The 20293-nt window shown below is 42.5% G+C and overlaps 1 protein-coding gene across 2 annotated transcripts in view; it reads left to right on the top strand.

The window, feature by feature from the left end:
* The window catches only part of PRTFDC1 (phosphoribosyl transferase domain containing 1), a 225685-nt gene that overhangs the window by 190668 nt on the left and 14724 nt on the right, over positions 1 to 20293 (top strand). For both annotated transcript variants that reach the window (XM_085631693.1, XM_085631692.1), the window contains 2 exons: positions 9706 to 9788; positions 9902 to 9948. In XM_085631693.1, coding sequence (XP_085487819.1) covers positions 9706 to 9788; positions 9902 to 9948 — 130 coding nt within the window. The remainder of the gene's footprint in view (positions 1 to 9705; positions 9789 to 9901; positions 9949 to 20293) is intronic.

Here is a 20293-nt window from a genome sequence, read left to right as displayed (position 1 = left end):
GAGCATATGGAGATGGGCAATTCCCCAAAACATCTTTCTCCTGGCACAACACGTCCCAGGCGTACAAAACACCATGGCAGATCTGCTCAGCAGACAAACGCAACAACTACACGAATGGGAACTGCATCCGCAAGTTCTTCAGCCATTCTTCCAACAGTGGGGGCATCCTCAGATAGACCTCTTCGCCACCCACGAAAACAAAAAATGCCCAAGCTTCGCCGCCAGATACCCACACCCATTGTCCAAGGGCAATGCGATATGGATGAACTGGTCAGGCAGATTTGCATACGCCTTTCCACCTCTCCCACTAATTCCATTAGTGGTCAGGAAGCTACAACAGCACTCCCTCACACTAATTCTGGTAGCTCCGACGTGGGCCAGGCAGCCGTGGTACACCACGCTACTACAACTATCAGTGGTACCACATCAAAAACTGCACCTATCCCCATGCCTCCTAACCCAGAACCATGGAGAAATCAGGCACCCGGACCCAGCTCAGCTCAACCTGGCGATCTGGCTCCTGAAATCCTAGAATTCGGATACCTTAACCTTCCCCCTGATTGCATGAACATCATCATGGAAGCCAGACGTCCTACCACTAGAGCATGTTATGCCGCAAAGTGGAAAAGATTTGTTATTTACTGCCGTAACAATACAATCAACCCTTTAGATGCATCCATACAGCACATCATATGCTATCTGCTCCATCTTCACAGGTGTAACCTGGCATATTCATCCATACGCCTACACCTAGCAGCGATCGCTGCTTATCTACAAAACAGACAGCATTTATCTCTTTTCAGAGTGCCCGCTATTAAAGCCTTCATGGAAGGCCTTAAACGAGTAATTCCTCTCAGGGCACCACCTTCCCCTGTATGGAATCTAAATTTAGTTCTTACACGACTAATGGGTCCGCCCTTCGAACCAATGCATAAATGCGAGCTACAGTTTCTCACCTGGAAAACAGCTTTTCTCGTAGCTATCACTTCCCTTAGAAGGGTTGGTGAAATACAAGCGTTCACTATACAGGAACCCTTCATACAAATACATCACAGCAAGGTCATACTTCGCACAAATCCGAAGTTCCTGCCCAAGGTCATTTCCCCCTTCCATCTCAATCAATCGGTGGAATTACCTGTCTTCTTCTCGCAACCTCAATCTGTTGCAGAAAGAGCCTTACACACACTCGATGTAAAAAGGGCCTTGCTATACTACATACAAAGAACACAACCCTTCAGGAAGACTAAACAATTGTTTGTCTCCTTCTCTCCACCACATAAAGGCAACCCCATTTCTAAATCAGGGATAGCTAGGTGGATTGTAAAATGCATACAGATTTGCTACCAAAAGGCTAAAAGAACATTATCTGTTCCGCCTAAAGCCCATTCTACAAGAAAGTTAGGGGCTTCTATGGCCTTTCTAGGGAATATACCCTTAGATGACATCTGTAAAGCAGCCACATGGTCTACACCGCACACCTTCACAAAACATTACTGTGTAGATGTGCATTCCAAGCAGCAAGCTAGAGTGGGCCAGGCTGTACTAAAGACACTATTTCAAACCACTGCAACGGATACCGGTGGTCGCCGCTAGGGTTGGGTACTGCTATATAATCTATGCTAAGTGTACAATCTGCAGCTCATATGCCTCGAACGGAATATGCTACTTACCAGTATGCATCTGTTCTTGGCATGTAGAGCTGCAGAGTTGTACACGCCCACCCGCCTCCCCGGCTACCTGTATCCGTTCCAGTACATCTTATTTAGATACTACACACATGGGTTTCTCACTGTGATTACCAAGCTCCATCATTTCCCTGTTGGCGAAAAACAATCTGAGGATGGAGCCGAAGCCCATGCGCAGTACGGACCGAAGGAGGAGTCACCAAACTCGTGACTTCCAAAGACTGCCCAAGAAGAAAAACAAACTGCAAACATCCGGGCCCAACACCAGATGGCGATCTATGCTAAGTGTACAACTCTGCAGCTCTACATGCCAAGAACAGATGCATACTGGTAAGTAGCATATTCCTTATTCGGTCTAACAAGACCATAAAAGTACATAGAATGTAATTACATACATCAATCAATAAAAGCAAAATACATAAGATAAAGTCAATAAAAAACAGATAAACGTGATTCATACTCATAATGAATTGACTTGACATTTTTGACCTGTACATTAACATTAACATAAACGGGGGAACGTGATATTACAAGGTAGGAAATATGATAGGTGTTTGAATCAACCAGGCCTAAAGCAATGTCTACATTTGCATCCCCTTAAAATGATACTAAAAGAGCATCGATCACAATGATAGTACATTATATTTATACCCAGCTAAACACCCATCAAGTAGACATATTGTGCAAATTAGGTAAATGATTAAAAACGACCAAATTATTTAAAGCCATGATAATACATACTTGGTAACACCCCAGAGAGCAGTAGGTCGTAATAAAGTGCAATATGTATAGAACTGAAAAACCCTCAAAAGACATAAAACATTCAAGTAGAATTCCCAGTGCCCTGATCAAACGTCTTCCGCAGCCTCAACGATGAGGCCAGAAATCAGGAAACATTTATAAGTTGTAATGAATCCGGAAGTAACTGTAAGTACATGAGAGCGAGCTTGACAAAATGCAGAGATTTCAGCAATGGTAATAAAAATGTTCTTAAGGGAAAATCATAGAAACCACGGGAAAAAACATAATGCACAAGGTACAGAGTAGAAAAATAATCACATGTGCAGGGGTCAACTTCGTACTCCAGACGCTAGGCTTAGGAAGGGCCAACACCATATGGAACTAGCTAAGATGACCATTAAACACACTAACCAGATAAGGTTCAACAGCTGGCCCCGTTACAATCTGTGCATGACTTTGGGCCGAGGTTTTCTGTATTTCTATACCTTCTCCCTCTATTTTCTGCCCAAGTAAAAAATTGTCCCGGGCCATGGGAATATCTGCCTATACAAAATCAATGGCGAGTTAGTGTAGGTCTACCTAATTTAATGAAAGTATCCCATATGTATGCCAACCATTGGGCCGACCTCCACCCATATAGCTGCATACAATCCATAAGTATTTACCTGTTTTGACGATTCTCTGGTCATACTCAAATGGTGAGCCATCTAATCAGGAGGCGCAGGGCAATATGGTCCGATAAATATAGCAACCCTAGCTCCTCCTGAACCATAAAAGCAGGGGTAGAGTCAAATAACATCCAAATGCTAAGCATTCTTGTCCTCAATGCAGGGACAGCCCAGCTGGGACTGCTAAGTCATGTTGCTTGTGAATAAAAATATAAGGAACCTCAATGCATATTTTGGCTGTGTTAGGCCTCTTTGATGAGGTGCAGCTTATTCAGCAGGTGTCTCTAAAGAAGGGTGGCTACTGCACACGCAGTAGCTACGCTACACAGGTAGGTCTATAGCATAAAGATTTGCTGCATCATTTATGCTTTCCAAGAGCTCTATTTCTGGTGGCGTCACTCACAGTGGGCCTTGAGAGTTCTTTACTTAATTCAGGAGCAAACCGGCTGCCAGTGTCCACCAGTCCTAGACTATAGCAAACCCACAACATGCACCTGCGCACAAAGTTATCCTTCCTTCCCAGGCATTTAGAGATGGTGGGAGCGATGTCCACACCACACTTGGAGGAACTTGGCGCCCCTTGAGAATCCAATTGAGGAAATGTTAGAGTTAATACACAGCAAAACATCCTGGGCTACCTAAACACTTGTAATACTTATCTACCTTCTAAAACAAATGAAAATGTGGTTACTGTGTGGCATGCAATAAAATAATAAACTATCAACCTGGAAATGTTTATATTCGGTTGCAGACGCTAATCTACCATTCCAAAAACGTACGATTATTTTTTAAAGTTGCTTTATGATAGTGTATTTATCTATATTTTTATGCACTTATAGGTTGTTAAAGGTTACCTAGAAAGAGTCCCAGTGGAGACAGCATTCTTCTTCAGACAAATTACATTGTTAGAATATCACATGAACCGTACACCATAGCTTAAACATATAGGGGCCGATTCCGATCCTGGAAAAACGCTGTACAAATCGTAGTATGGAGCGTTTTCTCCATACAACTCGTACTTGTAAGGATTCTCCTACAACCTAGGAAGTACGATCCGTACAAATAGACGCGCTCCATACAAATTGTAAAAAAGAGCATACAACTCGTAAATACAAGCGATTCCGATTCGGATTGCCCTGCAAGCGACGTTCACATGTATTCCCGGCAGCAGTTTACAACCCGTCAAGTACGATTCGTACAAACGGCACTCCGGACGGCTCTTTTTTTACAGGAGCCAAAAAGTGCCGGGAAAACATTGTACGCCCCGAAAACAGTACGAGACGGACCCCCCATGTACGTGTCGTACACCCCATGAATACAGGGGTACGGTGCGTATGTATGGTGCGTACCGATGACACGGAAAGTGGGGTACGGTGCGTATATACGCGCTGAAGGGGTACTGGTCGTGTAGGCACCGTACAAGCACCGTACCCCAAAATTGCTTGTGTATGCACTGTACCCCAAAATCGCGTATGTACGGTGCTTACCCCAAAATCGCGTAGGTACGGTGCGTACATGCGCGATGTTGGGGTACGCACCATACACACGCCTCGCATGTGGGGGGACCCCTGTACGCCCCATATCCCTATACGACCCGTACCCCGGTACGAGTCGTACCCCCAGAACGAGTCATACCAGAGTACGAGGCGTATAGGGGTTCGCTTCGTAGCCCGGTACGAGTCGTTCCCCGTATACAGGCCATTTTCCATACAAATCGCATGCTGACAACCCGGTACGAATCGTACTTGACGGGTTGGACAGCCTTTTTACAAATTGTATGGTCTTTTTTACAAGTCCGTGTCGTACAGCTTTTCCCGATCCGATTTGTAAGGATCGGGCCGATCTGTATGTCTTTTTCCCGTACGAATCGTACTACACGGGTTGGAAGGGACTTGTACGATTTGTATGGAAAAAAATACGGATCCGATTTGTGTGGAAAATAAAAATCCAGGATCAGAATCAGCCCCTAGGTGTTCTTAAATTATGAATAAATATCCAAATAAATATAAATTTATGAAAATATAAACTAAAAAAAGATATAGACAGGATGCGAGCAGTAGCGATAACTTTTGACATGCCCCGGTCCTATTGAAAAAATTGATTATCTGATTTTCATGATAGTTATGATAGCTAAATTGAAGGTGGTCTCAGACCATATATAAAGTAATAGAAGAATAAATAAGAGCAGTATTGATGACAATAAATAAATTGGCTGTCCACAAGAGACATTTGCTTAGTGTTGAATAGGGTAATTACATTTAAATTATGCTAAATGTGGCAATATTGAAGTATCATAAAGACACAAACTATAGATGTGGAAGTGTATCATAGGCGCAATGACCCTGCAAGGACTTGTGCTAATATTAAAGGTGGAGTCTCTGTATGATGTAGCCCTGACACACCCAAGTCATCCTTTCTGTTCTTTTAAGCATACATATATTTTTTGTGGGTTTTTGTTCCATTTATAGGTCAGGGCTTCTCTGAATGCTATCCAGAAACTAACAACCATGTGAGTGCAAGTTAGTAGGCCTAGTTTTGGGGTCTTCCAACAAGAGACCTTGTTCTTAGAATCGCCAATAAAGTTCTTTATTCACATTCACGCGGACACCTTCTAAGAAACCTACTGGGATTTCTGCCACGACCAAATGTGAAGGAAAGTATCTTTGACTAAACATAAGGAGCAGCAACCATCCAAGGAGCCAAGATAAATCTTGGAATGAATGCCATTCTTGGGGGGGGCGCTCTCAAAATACACGCTACTGCAATAGATGAGTCCTACAATCTTGCGAAGGGTAAAGTCCCTCTCGTCTTGAGATCAGACCTTCCCATGATATTTTCCCTGTTATTTTTAGCCTTGTCAAGATTAAGTATGGAAGAAGGAATCAACTTTTTATGCAGAATGATGCTCAAACCCCTACCCTTTGCCTCTTAAAAAGAGTGCCTCCTAGTTGCATACGTTCTGAAGAAAAGGGACCTGCTATTTCAGGTCCCCAAGATCCACCATTATTTAGAAATAAGACTATCCTGAAAAAAGAGTAAACTGGATACTCTTAACAAGGAATTCAAAATCCAATATTCCTCCATCTTTGCAGAGATGCCACACTTCCACAAACCCCAGTTATCTGCATTTCATAAATCTCTTGAAATCTTGTTAAAGCAAGCCACAGATAGCACTGAGAGAGCGATACAGGAGAGGCCACATTTCTTAATCATTCCTCAATTGATAATTTGATTCAGAGTTGCCTAAAACATATTTAGTTTTGTTTATTGTAGTAGGCAATTAATAGGTGTCCAAATTAGTTGACCTGTTGTTTGAAAGGATAGCATATTAATTTCACTTCTCAGGATGTGTAAATTTAAATGTTCCACTACCATGGTGTAACAGCATTATATAAATAGAAGTTTGGAATGCATGTCTCTCACTTCTGATCTCTATCTATGAAGAGATTTCTGGGACAATGTTGGCCTCCTACCCATCATAAAGCCACTCATAACGTTTGTCACGTTCCTCAAGAAGGAATTGGAGTTTGCATCACAAGCATCAAAAATATAATAGAAAGTCAAGATATTAAATCCATTTTATTGGAAAGCAGTTTTTGAAAACATAACATTGTGAGGGGTTTACACTTGCCTTCATTTTGTGTTAGCATGGAGAAGAAATTAAGAGGGTGTAACTCAAATTGATATGCGCGACTACATTTTTATTAGCTGTTTCAGTCCATTTAACTGGAAAGAAAGAGATACTGCCCATTTTATTTTGGAAATTCCTATAGGTAAAATTATAGATTTATTTCAATTCAATCATATGTGGGGATCCCAGTGCATCAGCCTTATCCTTTACTGCTCGTAGAGCTTCCTCAGAGGATGTGAGGCCCTTACTGTTATTATATAATGAAGGATTTCCCAGTCTGGAAACCCCACAACCTAATTCTGCAGGCAAAGGCTTCAATAAAAAAGTGAAAAGGATCAAAGAAAGAGAGAAAGTGAATCTCTCTGCTTTGTAAATCAAGTGAAACCAGGAGAAATATACTTCTCTGCCACAGGGTCACACTATAACATTCTAATAACTCGAGGATACTGTTGACTAACGTATCCCCATTCTAATTTTGGATGAAGGAAATTGGCGAAAATGGTGAACTCTCAAGTCCCATTGTTACACAATATCCAATTTAACTAAAAGGTACTCTGTGCATTAGGGACACAGAATTGAATGACCCTTTCAAAATGTTAAAACACTAGATAACCTAGTGAAACTGGGTAAAGTTTGAGAGTTCCGGCACAATGAGGAAAAACTCATCCCATGTGTGTTTGAAATCGAGCTCCAATGTATTGCTGTTCATGGCTTGGAAGTAAATGAGACATGGGTAGATTTATGAGAACCCCATGCATTTGGAGTCTGAGATGTATGTGAGACGTCTGGTAGAGTTTGAACTTGAGAGGGTCATGCTCCAACTGATTATCCAATTATGCATGCACCATACCATGTGACATCAGAACAAAGAACTGCCACCAGTTGTTGCTAACACAATACCAGAAAAGGTGATGGCACGGCCAAACCAGCATATATGACAAGAGGCATCCTAGAGAGGAGGAATTGATGCCAGAAAGTCCCCTATGTGAACCTGAAGAATAAACTTCTCTGAGGTATCCATCTTGAAACTTGAAATTGAAAGTTGTCACTAAGCACTCGATTGCCTTCAAGGCTATCAATGACCATGCAATAGGACCCTGATGAGTTTATGACATGGACCACTATTAAATGCAACCACAGATTCTAGTCTGCCATTGGGACTGGAGCAATAGCATTCTTCTGAATAAGATCTCTGTTGCTTTTTTCCAAGGCTAACCTTCTGTGTTAGTCTTGTGGCCAAAGGTTTTAGGGAGCCTTCCTGGAGCTTGCAAGCGACCGCTAGAAATGGATTGTATAGCTCTGTTCAAGAACCTCCAGAACCCTGGTTTCTTGGACATGTGATTCTCAGCATAGTTAGGAAAACTGATGTTTTTCGTCTGATTGAAGATGAGAAAGAGTCCCTCTAAAACCTCTTGTCATAAATCTAATTCATTTGAAGACGGGCACACATCTGGGTCGGTCTTAAGGTTTCTTGCCACATTTTGAAAATGTGGAAGAGGGATCGAAAAGACTGAGCTGATTTTTAATTTGTAATTGATTTGCACAGGCCTTCTTCCAGCTGAAATAGAGGATGACCCAAGAAAAGCATTCATAGTAGGCCAGTTTTGAGCACCATCTTCTTCCATTGGTGGAGATGTCGGTGCCTACAAGCTGCTTCGTTCCATCTGCATCCATTGCAGAGGAATTTAAATTATCAAAGGCAATAGTTGACAAAAAGTTTGCTCAGGTTCAATATAAGCCAGTAGTTATGAACAATCTTCCCTGCCAAAATTGCCATGGATATTGCCTTGAATTTTTTGTTGTACCAACGACTGAGATGCCTAGAGCTCATAAACCCCTCCTTTCTTTGCCAAATTACATTTGCAAAGCTACTGCTGCTTTCTTGTCTACTAGATAAGAGAACATCTCTCGGTCAACATTGCAGTCTGTTCTGTTAAGTTAACCAGCATTGGGTCCTAAGTGAGGGGTCTAGGGAGGTCTTGGTCACCCACAAGCAGGAGATGGAGCTTGCTCATAGCTCCTTCCACCCACAAAGCTGTAGATCTTGTACAGCTGCATTCATAGAAAGCGTGGGTAATGATAATCTGTGAAACTGCTCTAACCATTCTCCACTGACACTGGATTGTTCAGAATCCAAAAGAATCTGTAAATTTGATCACAGGTAACTTACGTTTGTGTTTTGTACATATTTTCCTTGTGGAGTAGAGTCCATTTCTACGATTGCTTCATCTTCATCATCAGACACTGGAGTGGACCAACAAGAAAGGGGGGACAACAAAGAAGAATATGATGGATCTGCAGAGAGAGGCCTATGTTGTAGGCTTTAAACTTGCCCTGCTTCTGTCTAGGAGGGTAGGAGGTTCTGAATTGCTCCTGGTGGTAGAGTACAGAGCCCCTTAACTTTCTGCCTAAAAGTAACTTGACTGCAAATGGCCGCATTGCAGAATGAATTCTATTAACATTTCCCAGGCTTATTTACTTGTCAGTGAATACACGATTTACTTTTTGAAAATCGCATTGACGTTTGCTCAAATGCCACTTTGAAAGAAAACAGCTCTACCTAGTGAGCAATCCGGCAATTCATAATTTTCCTTGCAGGGCCTTGCTATTGTACAAATATGTATGTTTATGCACTTCTTCCAACGATATCATAGTCCCGTCACCCGGTATTGTTGATCTACACAGCGCAGATGCATATATATTCGCTAGTAGGACTATCATGGACTGGTGGCCATGAAGTGTTAAAATATTGACTTTTTTATTTTTCACAAGCATGAAGTATGTTTAAGAAATATCCTTGCTGCATTTAGAACCATCATTTGTGATCCCTCCAAAAATATTTGCATAGGTGTATGTATTTTCTTGTACGTGTTATGATGCACATTAACAATTTGTACATAAAATGCACATGTTCGGTTTTGGAATCGCATTTTAGTCCAGTTTATTTTATAGGCATTTTTATTTTATTTTTAATACTTAGGACATTATTAGCACTGGAAGAACTATGAAGTCCCTGCTCAACCTATTAGAAAAATACAATCCAAAAATGATCAAGGTGGCAAGGTAAGCAATTTTTTCACAAAACTGTTATCAATGATTTAAATAAATAAGTAGAAGAATTCTTGGCTACGTGAAACATTTTTTCTTTTTTTTACATCTTTGTGTTTTTTCAATAGTTTGTTGGTGAAAAGAACACCCCTAAGTGATGGATACAAACCAGATTGTAAGTACATATTAAAATGTTTATTCAACATTATGTTGCTGCAGAAAAATGCATTCCTATTTGTTTTAACTTAAAACAAACTATATTGAATGTAATTCATTGTATTTTTAAACATGGCTATAATTCTAATGGTTAGGTCTATCTAGTGATGACAGGCCCACCCTAAATAGGGTTGGGCCCTGATCACTATGACCTGGTGGCCCGGCAGCATTGGCTAGCAGACTGCCCGGTCAAGGGATTCTGAGGGCAGAGCCAGCTGTAGCTCTGCTGACCGAAACCCTGCATTCTTCACGCTTCTAAATGGGACAAGCGCACTGCAAGTTTGGCGGAGAAGGAATCTGATGTTTTTGTTTTTTGTCATAATCTATTTAACTCCAAATGACCTCCTAAGTGTGTTGCAAACAACCGCATACTTGAAATCCCAGATGCAGTAACAAAACAGAGCTTGAAGACTGAAATGAAACCTATATCCGAACAGAGCTCTGAAGCTTCTCAAGAATTAGTTAAAAACTGCACCAAAATCATGAAATAAAAGCCAGGACAGAAGCCTTCAGAACTCTATAGCCGAAATGAAAAGCAGTAAGTCAGTGAGTGGGTGGATCAGTTTGGAACTTGAAGGACTCATTGGTTTGTGTTTGTCTGAGAGTCAGAACATTGTTGGACTTGTGTGTTTTGCCACACGTGGAGTCAGGAATTCATGGCAATTCTAATCATCTGCCTGCATTAGGACCAATCAAAAAGACTAGGAGTAGTGTTATTGTGTCTGTTTGGAGCGGTTTGACAGGACTCTGATAAAAGGAGTCATCAACTCAGAAGGCCGGGCCACGGACTGATCCGGATTTTCATATCACTGTTGCCTAAATCGCATTAATCACAACAGTATTGCCAGATGCCAATCCGAGAATAAATTTACAACAAAGTGATTGCATCTGGTGTTTTTGTAAAACCTGTTCCGTATTGTTGACAATGATATGATTTGGGACAGCCATCGTTCTCTGTTGATTTATCTTGAGCAGTCGGGCTTTATTCAGGAAAGGAACCATAGCACATAATATAGCCTATGGTAGTCCGTCAACTGCAGGTTTTTAATTCATTAGCCAATTAAATCTTTCAGGCTACACCTAATAGTTTGGTAAGCCGAAGATAAATGAATTGGGCCTGTTTTGCCCCCCCTTACCATGACTAAACGGTGGCTATGCCGATCCTTCAATTCCAATTTGGCCTGCAGAGAATGGACAACTTGGCTAAATGGTTATATGTATATATGGGTAAATAAGGGAAATCTTGCTCCATCCATTTAGCCAAGTTGTCCATTCTCTGCAGGGCAAATTGGAATTAAAGGATTTAACCTGGCAAATTTCCCTACAGATGGTTAAGAACCTGGCCCTTCTCTATCATCCTCTGGGTAAGATTCCACATTTCATGAGCTATGGTCTGTTTTCTTGCAAGCCATGGCTTTAGTGCATGATTTACAGTGTGTGTGTTCATATTAAAAAAGTATGTCGCAAGCATTGTGTATTACATGAGGGCCAAAGTGATTGTCAAGCCTTGTTGATGCAGATTGGTGACTCATTTTGGCATGACTGTATCACAGAACAGTGTCAAGGTGCTAGTCAAGTGCTTTTTGTTGTTTGCAAATCACTTCAGATGTGGACAATGTATTTTTAACATTTTGGAAGGCTTCCTTGGTTGACATCATATTGGTATTTACCGCGCAATGATTTTAGATTATGTTTAGGTCGGAAGGCCAATGTTCCATTATATCACGTTCATAGGAAAGTGGAAGTCTGGCAGCAGTGTCCTGCATCCTCTGTAGTCTACTTCTGAAGAAGTTGGCCCCAAGGATATATGAGTGTCTTCAGCATAGTTGTTGCAGGAGAATTTAATGATGTCTGGGAATGGGATCAAATATAAATTGAAAGCTAGGAGTCGATTAATGGAGCCTTGAGAGACATCTGCTTGTATTTTGAGTTGCAAGGATTGAAATGGTGCGAGGGCTATTGTTTTATGCCTCTCTATAAGGAAAGAATCACTCCAATCTTGGACAGTCTTTTTGATTCTTAGTTCCTTCAGCCTTTGTATTAAGATAAGAATGCGTACGGGGCGTGGCCACGGCTGCTGCCCAGAGGGCCACAATCTTGTGAGGCTCCAGCGGCTGTGGCCTCTATCCACGCTGAATCTCCGCCCTCATAGCCTCTAACCCATAGAAGGTGCCTTGCTGCTATTGCTGAGTGTATGAGCTGTTGGATGCACGGTTTCTGGACATAATGGCTGCTTCCAGAGCATCTGTTTCGACCTGAGCGGCCCGCGTGGCCCAACACTGCCTCAGGGGCCCCATGGCAACAGGGACCGCAGGTGAGCCTGAGGTTGAGACTATCTGGTCCCGTTGGTGCTGCAGGCCACTTGCCTCATCTAAGCATACTGTGGATGGCCTGCACTCCTCGCGGACACCGCACCCCTTGATTGACGCTGGTTGGCACTGCTGGACCCGAGACTGAGGGCCTACATTGGACCACCCATTCCCAGCGGAGCGGCCCACGCAGCCCGGCACTGCCTCTAAGGCCCCATGGTGACCGGGAACATGAGCGAGCCTGAGGTCGGGCCCGCTGGTGCTGCGGGCCGCTTGCATCTCCCAGCTGCTGTCTAGTGGCCCTTCACTGCCTCCAAAGACCCCTTCAGATCTTGCTGCCTCATGTTCAGGGCAGGCCAGGCAGCATGGCAAGCAACCTACAAAATAATAAACACGTCTGACTACAGATGTCTTAGACTCTCTAATCAGAATTGTTTTAAGTTTGCTTCCCTCAGACACCTAGGACAAGAGGGGCCGGTCTCTTGGCAGGTTCTCGCCACAGGGTGTCAGTTTGTAAAATATGGCCCCTAAAGTCTGTGATTGGCCGGATCTCTGACCAAAGATGCTTGCTCAAACGCGATCTGTTTGACTGTGTTCGTACATTAGTTTTTATTCTCCATGTTTATTCCATTCAGGCAGCAGTAACATCCTCACCTACCTATGGCCTGGTTCCACAGTTGTGTATGAAAATGTTACTTGAGAGTATGAGAACAAAGTACCAGATGGAATATTTTTCTAGGACGCTCATCCTCTCCAAACCAAAGTACGAGCACATCTTTTAGAGCGTTTTTGCAACTACGGATGGGTTTTTCCATTGGAAGACAGATTGAATGTCTACCTTCCCTTTCACAACTCACACCTCCCAGAGTTTAATGAACATCTAAGTCACATGGCTTGCATTGCACTTGTTTGTGATATTATTGAGGAACTGAATGAAGCTTGGTTTGTGTCAGATTGTCTTTACAAAGCAGCATAATATTTGAATAAAATTAAAATATATGCATTTGCCCAGAATTAAAATGCCTTTTTGATTAAATAGTTTACTGTGCCATGTACAATTCTACTACTATGTTATTTTAAGAAATAGGATTTGCTGAAGGCCCAGGTTTCATTGCGACAGAATACATCGGAGTGAAAATCTAAGAAAATAAGTTTATTGTTTGTTTGTAAAGCTGTAGAATATGAATTGAGAAGTACATATTAAGCACTGCGGTCCCAGTGAGTAGAAAATGGTATGTTTACTTGGGTCAGGGGCTGTGCGAAATGGTAAACTGGGAAACGGGCGGAGTCTTGCAAAGCTGGTAGTTTTGCTGTCAGGAAGGATTAAGTTTACTCGTCCCCAAAGATGGGTTTTGTGCGTGAAGAAAAAAATGTTCAAATATGTCTAGGAAATATTTATTTTTGCGTGTGCAAAAGGTTATATTATTGTTACATTGCTATACAAATTGCTACTGGTTGCGCGGAGCCATACAACAACAGAACAACAGAAGGTCTTTCGATCTGATATGACAAACTGGGATTATATGTTTGCTGTGATGAAACCACTAAACTGTGCCTCCAATTTTGTAACCTTAATCCAGCAATTAGTCTCTAATTCCCAGGTGAGAGTAGGCTCTTAAGCTCAGACATCTCGCTCTTTTGATCTCTTACAAAGACGGTCAGGTGGTGTTAAATCTATAATTTACTCCCTGGCAGACCTCTAAACATACACCAGGGAATATACAGTGCGCCGGAAACCTATCTGAAATTATATGGCTGTTTTACATGGAATCCGAGCGTGTCCCAGGTCCTGGTCTCCTGCAGTCTAGCCTATGTCTACCAGCTTTCTGCTGTAGACGTAGCCATGTCCCTGTTTAACTAGTCGATGAGGGTTAGATTCACAAAAAAGGCAAATGTTTACTCTAATTGACTTCGATGGGAGTAGATTTCAGACTGCATGCAATTCTCAAGAAAGTTCTCCCTTCTGTTTGCATTTACAAAAATGTTCACAGTGTACATTTAGGCTTGCGTAACTGTAATGCACAAGCGGGTATGCATTTAATAACTTTGTTTTTGTTTCTAACTGTAATGCACAAGCGGGTATGCATTTCATAACTTTGTTTTTGTTTCTCCATGAGAATATTTTTCTTCCTGGAGAAAAAAAACCTTCCTGTATGCACCCCACACATTTTGCATGAGTTCTCGTCCCATTTTCCACCGTGATGGCTACTTACAGCTGCCTTGACATGTGTAATGTCCCACTGTATCTGAGGTGGGAAGGTGTTTACCAAATGTTTGTGGATACCCACAAGCTCACAGCTTTTTCTGATTTAACATACTTAGCAGGCATCCCTGAGCTGGAATGGCCACAGTCAGCTCACCTGTGGGGGCAGAGTTAATGTAAAGTAACACCCTACGGGCAGGGACAAGTTAAGGATAATGAAGGCCCAGGCCCAAACGTATTTTGGGGGCCCCTTTTCCGAACAGCTGATCCAGTTTCAGCTCTTTCATGCCCTCTTTGGCTACGACAAACAGACCATTCAACCGGCCACTGGTCCAAATTCTAAATGTGTTTACATCTAATATTTAGAGGTAGCAATGTGTGTTTTCAATATTGTAACAGAGCAGCAGCTCACTAATATCAGTACAAATCATCTCTGTGACATCCTCCAATTTCTCATTATGAGATCCTGTTTTGAGCTAAAAGAAACTTTTTTTATGGACCTTGAATGAAACTTAAACCCATTTCTCTGCAAAATGTCTGTAATAGACTCCCACACATCACCCACATTAAAAAAAGAAAAATTAAAGGAAAACGGTATCTAAAACAAGAATTATTCAAGGTCAACAGGGAGAGATTTTCTGCAGAACAGAGCTGGTTCTATCAGCCCCCCTCTCACTCCCCTAAACAAAGACTGGGCCAGAGCACACTTTGCCCATGCCTTAAAACGTCCCCTCTAATGGGTATGATTTTACTAGCAAGTAAATCCATTTACAGGTGTAAATGCACATTTTCTGTGACAAAGCACCCACGATCTTGCCTGCAAATCCCATTCGAGCTCAGTAGGTGTTAACTAGAGACATGTGAAGGAGGTAAAAAGTCCATGCAGTCTAGTTGCTGGGATACAGACAGCGGAATAAAAAACCTGGGTTCCTCGCCTGTCTTTGGTACTTATGAAAAAGTCAACAGGACATTGTGCTCCTAATACTGTCACAATTTCGTGCAGCAGTCCACCATACTCAAGATGGCTTCTGTAGTTCTGTCTCGAATATGAGAGTTTTTTACCCAGGTTCACGATACTCCTTATAAGGGCGACAGCCTCTCTTCCTCTGTGCAATGTGTGAAGTGTAGGAATCGCTGCATGTTGCTGTTGCTGATGCTGGGATGTTGCTATCCAGCTTTAGTCTTTTCTGTGCAGTTGTTGAGTATGCTGCATCAGGAGGGAAGGGCTGAATCATTTTTGTGGCATTTAAACACCCAAGTCTCATCTTCCAAATGATTTAGCATTGAACCTTAGCTCTGATAATCCAAAGCCATTGTGATTTTCTCAGTCTACACATCTATCTATCTATCTATCTATCTTTGTATAAATTCAACAGTTATAGTTATCTCAAGTAACTGTAACTTGCGCCCTTCCAGGCATTGCTGTCATTATTGTAATCCATGATGTTGCAGTGATGTTATCAATGATGTCATGGAACATGTCATGACCAGTGTAATAAATGAGGCATGGCAAGTGTGCAAGCTCCAAGGCCCCCTCCATCTCGCCAGACTGCATCCTTCCAGCCGGCTTTGCTCCCTCTCCACGAGAGCAGTTTTTCCCTGCCTACAAGTTTGTCGGGCTGTGTAGAAACTTATGTGCGGGCAGGTAATCTACAGTGTCCCAGGGGTTGGAGTCCCTGGAACTCTGCAACAGAGGCTGTTGGGGGATGGGGTCCCTTGTGCCATGCAGTGGCTCTGGGATGGGGCCGCACACACTCCTTCCCTCAATTTGAATGTTAACCCTGGAGAGTGGGATTGAATGTTGATCCCAGGGATGGGGTCCCGGGGCCCTGTTGAAGGCTCAGAGAGTGGGGCCGCATGCCCCCTCCCCCTGTTTACATACCCAGGCACCACAGCAGAACCAGCCCCAGAGGATGGGGTCCCTTGGGGGATATACAGTAGCTTGGGGAGGTGGACCGTGTACCCCCCCCCCCCCCTCTGACCCCCCATTTACGCATCGGCCCTGGGGAAGGAGGTCCTGAAAGCCTCAGAGAGGTGGCTGCATGCTCTCCTCCCCCAAAACATACATTGAGCTGCCTCGGCCCTTGCCCACCCTGGGGGATTAATGCGTGAGACCCCGCCCCTTTTTAAAACTAGCCAAATTACTGTTTCTGGGACCCTCCCCCACAAGGCTTTATGTTTTTTTTAACCTTATTTTCAGGACAAGGGACTGAATCATGATTTCTAAATGGCTTCCATCACATCTTTGTTGATACAGTGGTATCCAATCCGATCTTATCGCTAGTTCTCTCAGCTTCATAGATCCTCCACAACATGACATTTTCTAAGTTTTTGAGCCTTAATTACGGAAAAACTACTGTACTGCTTTACACCAAATAGAAAAAAAACACGATTTCTTGACCAAGATCTAGCTTCCTGACAAATCTGGTGTAATTCTGCTCAGCCATTTGGGCTGTAGCTGTGTTTAGTTTTCATGTGGAAAAATTAATGCAAAATTAACGCGTTTTGGGCCCAGCCCTTTTCATGAGCCCCCTCTTGACATATCATCCCTAAACTTTTTAGGAAGGAGCCGGGGTAGAAGAACAATTTTTGGGGGGAAAAGTTTGTGAAGATTAATCAAGTGGCACCAGAGTTATAAAATATATATATATTTTCTCGTTACATAATGGAATACCATAACAATGACATCCAATGTCTTAAATATTTTGTGATTGACGCAATACCCAAAAACTTGAGTGGGGGCAACCGGGAACGATTATTCAGGCAAACGGAATCTAGGTACATTGTCAGTCTGGATACCAAAGCACCTAATGGGTTGAATTTATGGAATAATTGTATACTTTTTTTTATAGTGGAGTTAACGGCTAAGTCCTTTAGTTAGACACATTTGATAGAGATATGTGACATGATCAGGAATGTCAAAGACATTATATAGTACAGGGTTTGTTATAAGTTTTCTTTAACTCATTTCTTCACGTTGCAATAGGTAGACGTTGGTATGCGGAAATGCGTATTATTGAAGTATGATTAGTATCATTTACAGGCCCACTTGGGCACAATTGTAATCACATTTTTGTGTACCTATTTGTACTTGGTTTATAACTGGAGCTGTGCGTGGTTATTGGTTAATTTTGTTGGTAAGCGAGGCATTTGCCCACATGGCCTAATTCCATAGCTGCTATGGAATTTTTCTAATTCTGGCCAGTGTAAAGAACCAATAAGGAAATGCAATAATACTGGGCCACGGCCAAACGTGGAACAGCAGGTTGGAGTGTTAGGCGCAAAAATGCAATTTGTGTGTGAAATATATAATGACTTTTTTATTTTTGCACGCATAATCCTGATTGGCAATGAAACATAGCATGAATTTGACAGATTGTGATTGATAAAAGAGCTGGCAGCAGTGCGAATAACCTTGTCTGAAAAATAAATGTTCCGAAGGCAAGGAGTCTTTCCTCTATGACGATGACTCAGATGACATTATTTAAATGTACAAGCAATGGCGCTGCTTGTATGTGAGCAAGGCCATTGTTGTGGCCGAATCGCATCATGGCGGATGTTCATGTGATGAAATAAAATCTTTGTGAAAAGGATATCTGCACCAGGTCCGAGATATTCATTCAGTACAAGAACACTAAAGAATGTGTTAAGTCTCTTAAAAAAAGAATGAAGAGGCCATTTTTCAGACATTTGCTTAATGCCTATAAACCTTATTATGAGGACAACATTAATTGTGGTTGAATGCATTTAGCCTTCTTGGGCTAATATAGTCTTATGTTCTAGTGTATTGCATATTCAGTTATTTTTCTCAATTCAATTTCTCAGGACATTGTTGACATTGTGTAGCTTTTCGGTGACTGGTAGAGCCCATGCATGTTTATTTTACTGTCGCTTTCATTTGCTAATGTTTCCCAGCATCGTCCCTTAGTCTTGTACTCCTTTTTGTGCCAAAAAGAACTGTACTCACATGATTATGTCTCCAAAAAACTGACTCCCTGCGTGTCCTAGGTTTAGTTGTTAGGCCATAATTACAGTATAAACCCATAAGTAGATATTTGCAACTGTATTTCAATACGAACATGAATGCGTGCTTCCTTGGAACTTCAGAACATTGTGGCTCTACAGCAGACCGTATGTACAAATTTTTAGTCACGGACAGAGACCAAGAAATGTTTTTCTCCTTTACAGAATGCAAAGTGACTCCACTCTTTTTTAATAGATCTCAATGTGCTCTTAGTTCTTGCAAATGTGAATAACATTGGAAATCCCAGTGTTCCTAACAACCAGTCAGTCATGCTTGGGTACACCTCCCTAGAATTAATATCTGATTATTTTGCCATACAGGCTCTCTGCATTTTCAGTCTCTAACCTAAAAAGGTCCTTCCACAAAATCTGCAGATAACTTTTTGTGATATTGTGCGCCAATTACCCTAAGTATGCAAAACAAGCATTGGTAAAGCCAATCGGTCTAGCCTATACAAGACTGATTGGCCTTGGCAATGTGTTTTAGCCATGTTGTACACCAGTGTGGCTGCTCTTGAGCATGACTAAAAGTTAGTGGGGTGGGTGGAGTTGGGTAGATTGGAATGAGGTAGAGTGGGGTAGAATGGAGTTGCTTGGGGAGATTGCATTAGGGTGGAGTGGGGTAGATTGGAGTGGATTGGGGTAGATTTAAGTGGAGTATGTTATATTGGAGTGGATGGGGTAGATTAGAGTGGATTGGGTTAGGTTGGATTGGAGTGGATTGGGCTAGATTGGAGTGGAGTCGGGTAGATGATTGGATTGGAGTGCTGTAGATTGGGTGGTTTGTGTGTGGTAGATTGGAATGTAGTGGGGTAGATTGGGGTTGATCTGAGTTGAGTGGTGTAGATGGGAGTGGCATAGATTGGAGTGGGGTAGATTGTAGTGAAGAAGAATTGGGTAGTGGTTTTGATTTGGAGTGGGGTAGATTGGAGTAGATCGAAGTTGCATGGGGTAGATTTGAGTGGGATGGGGTAGATTGAATGGGGTAGATTGGAGTGGGGGAGTAGGGTAGACTGGAGTGGAGTGGGTTGGATTTTAAATTGTGCAGCAAACAAATTTGTGTGCCGGACAATTTCTGTTGGAGCATGGAGGCACTTTAGGGCCTCATTCTAGGGCACACCAATGGACTCCTACATCACGTGAGGAATAAAATGGGGTAGATTTGAGTGGGGTAGAGTGGACTGTTGTGGGTGGAGGTAGATTAAGATAGATTGGGGTAGATTGGGCGGATTGGACCGTGGTAGATTGGAATGGAGTGGGTTAGGCTTGCGTCGAATTGAGTAGAATGAGGTAGAGTGGAGTGAAGTAGATTGGAGCAGAGTGGGTTAGATTGGGGTGGGGTGGTGTAGATTGGGGTGAAGTGGGGTAGATTGGGGTGAAGTGGGGTAGATTGGAGTAGAGTGGGGTAGATTGGCTTTGAGTAAATTGAGGTAGAGTGGAGTGAGGTAGATTGGAATGGAGTGGGGTAGACGACTGGAGTGGAGGGGGGTAGGCTGGAGTAGTGTAGATTGGATTGGGGTGGATTAGAGCAGAGTGTGGTTGATTGGGGCAGAGTGAAGTGGGGTAGATTGGAGCAGAGTGGGTTAGATTGAAAGGAGTGGAGTGGATTAGATTGGTTTGGGGTGATTGGGATCGAGTAGAGTGTGTTAGATTGGGGGTGTGATAGACGAGTGGAGTGGAGTTGATTAGGGTGGGGTTGATTGGGATAGAGTAGAGTGGGGTAGATGGGATAGATTGAGTGGAGTGGGGTAGATTGGAATGGAGCAGAG

Source organism: Triturus cristatus, chromosome 10 (genome assembly GCF_964204655.1).
Source record: "Triturus cristatus chromosome 10, aTriCri1.1, whole genome shotgun sequence".
Classification (NCBI taxonomy): Eukaryota; Metazoa; Chordata; class Amphibia; order Caudata; family Salamandridae; genus Triturus; species Triturus cristatus.
The sequence above is the reverse complement of the archived record's forward strand: the minus strand, read 5'-3'. Positions and strand labels throughout refer to the sequence as shown.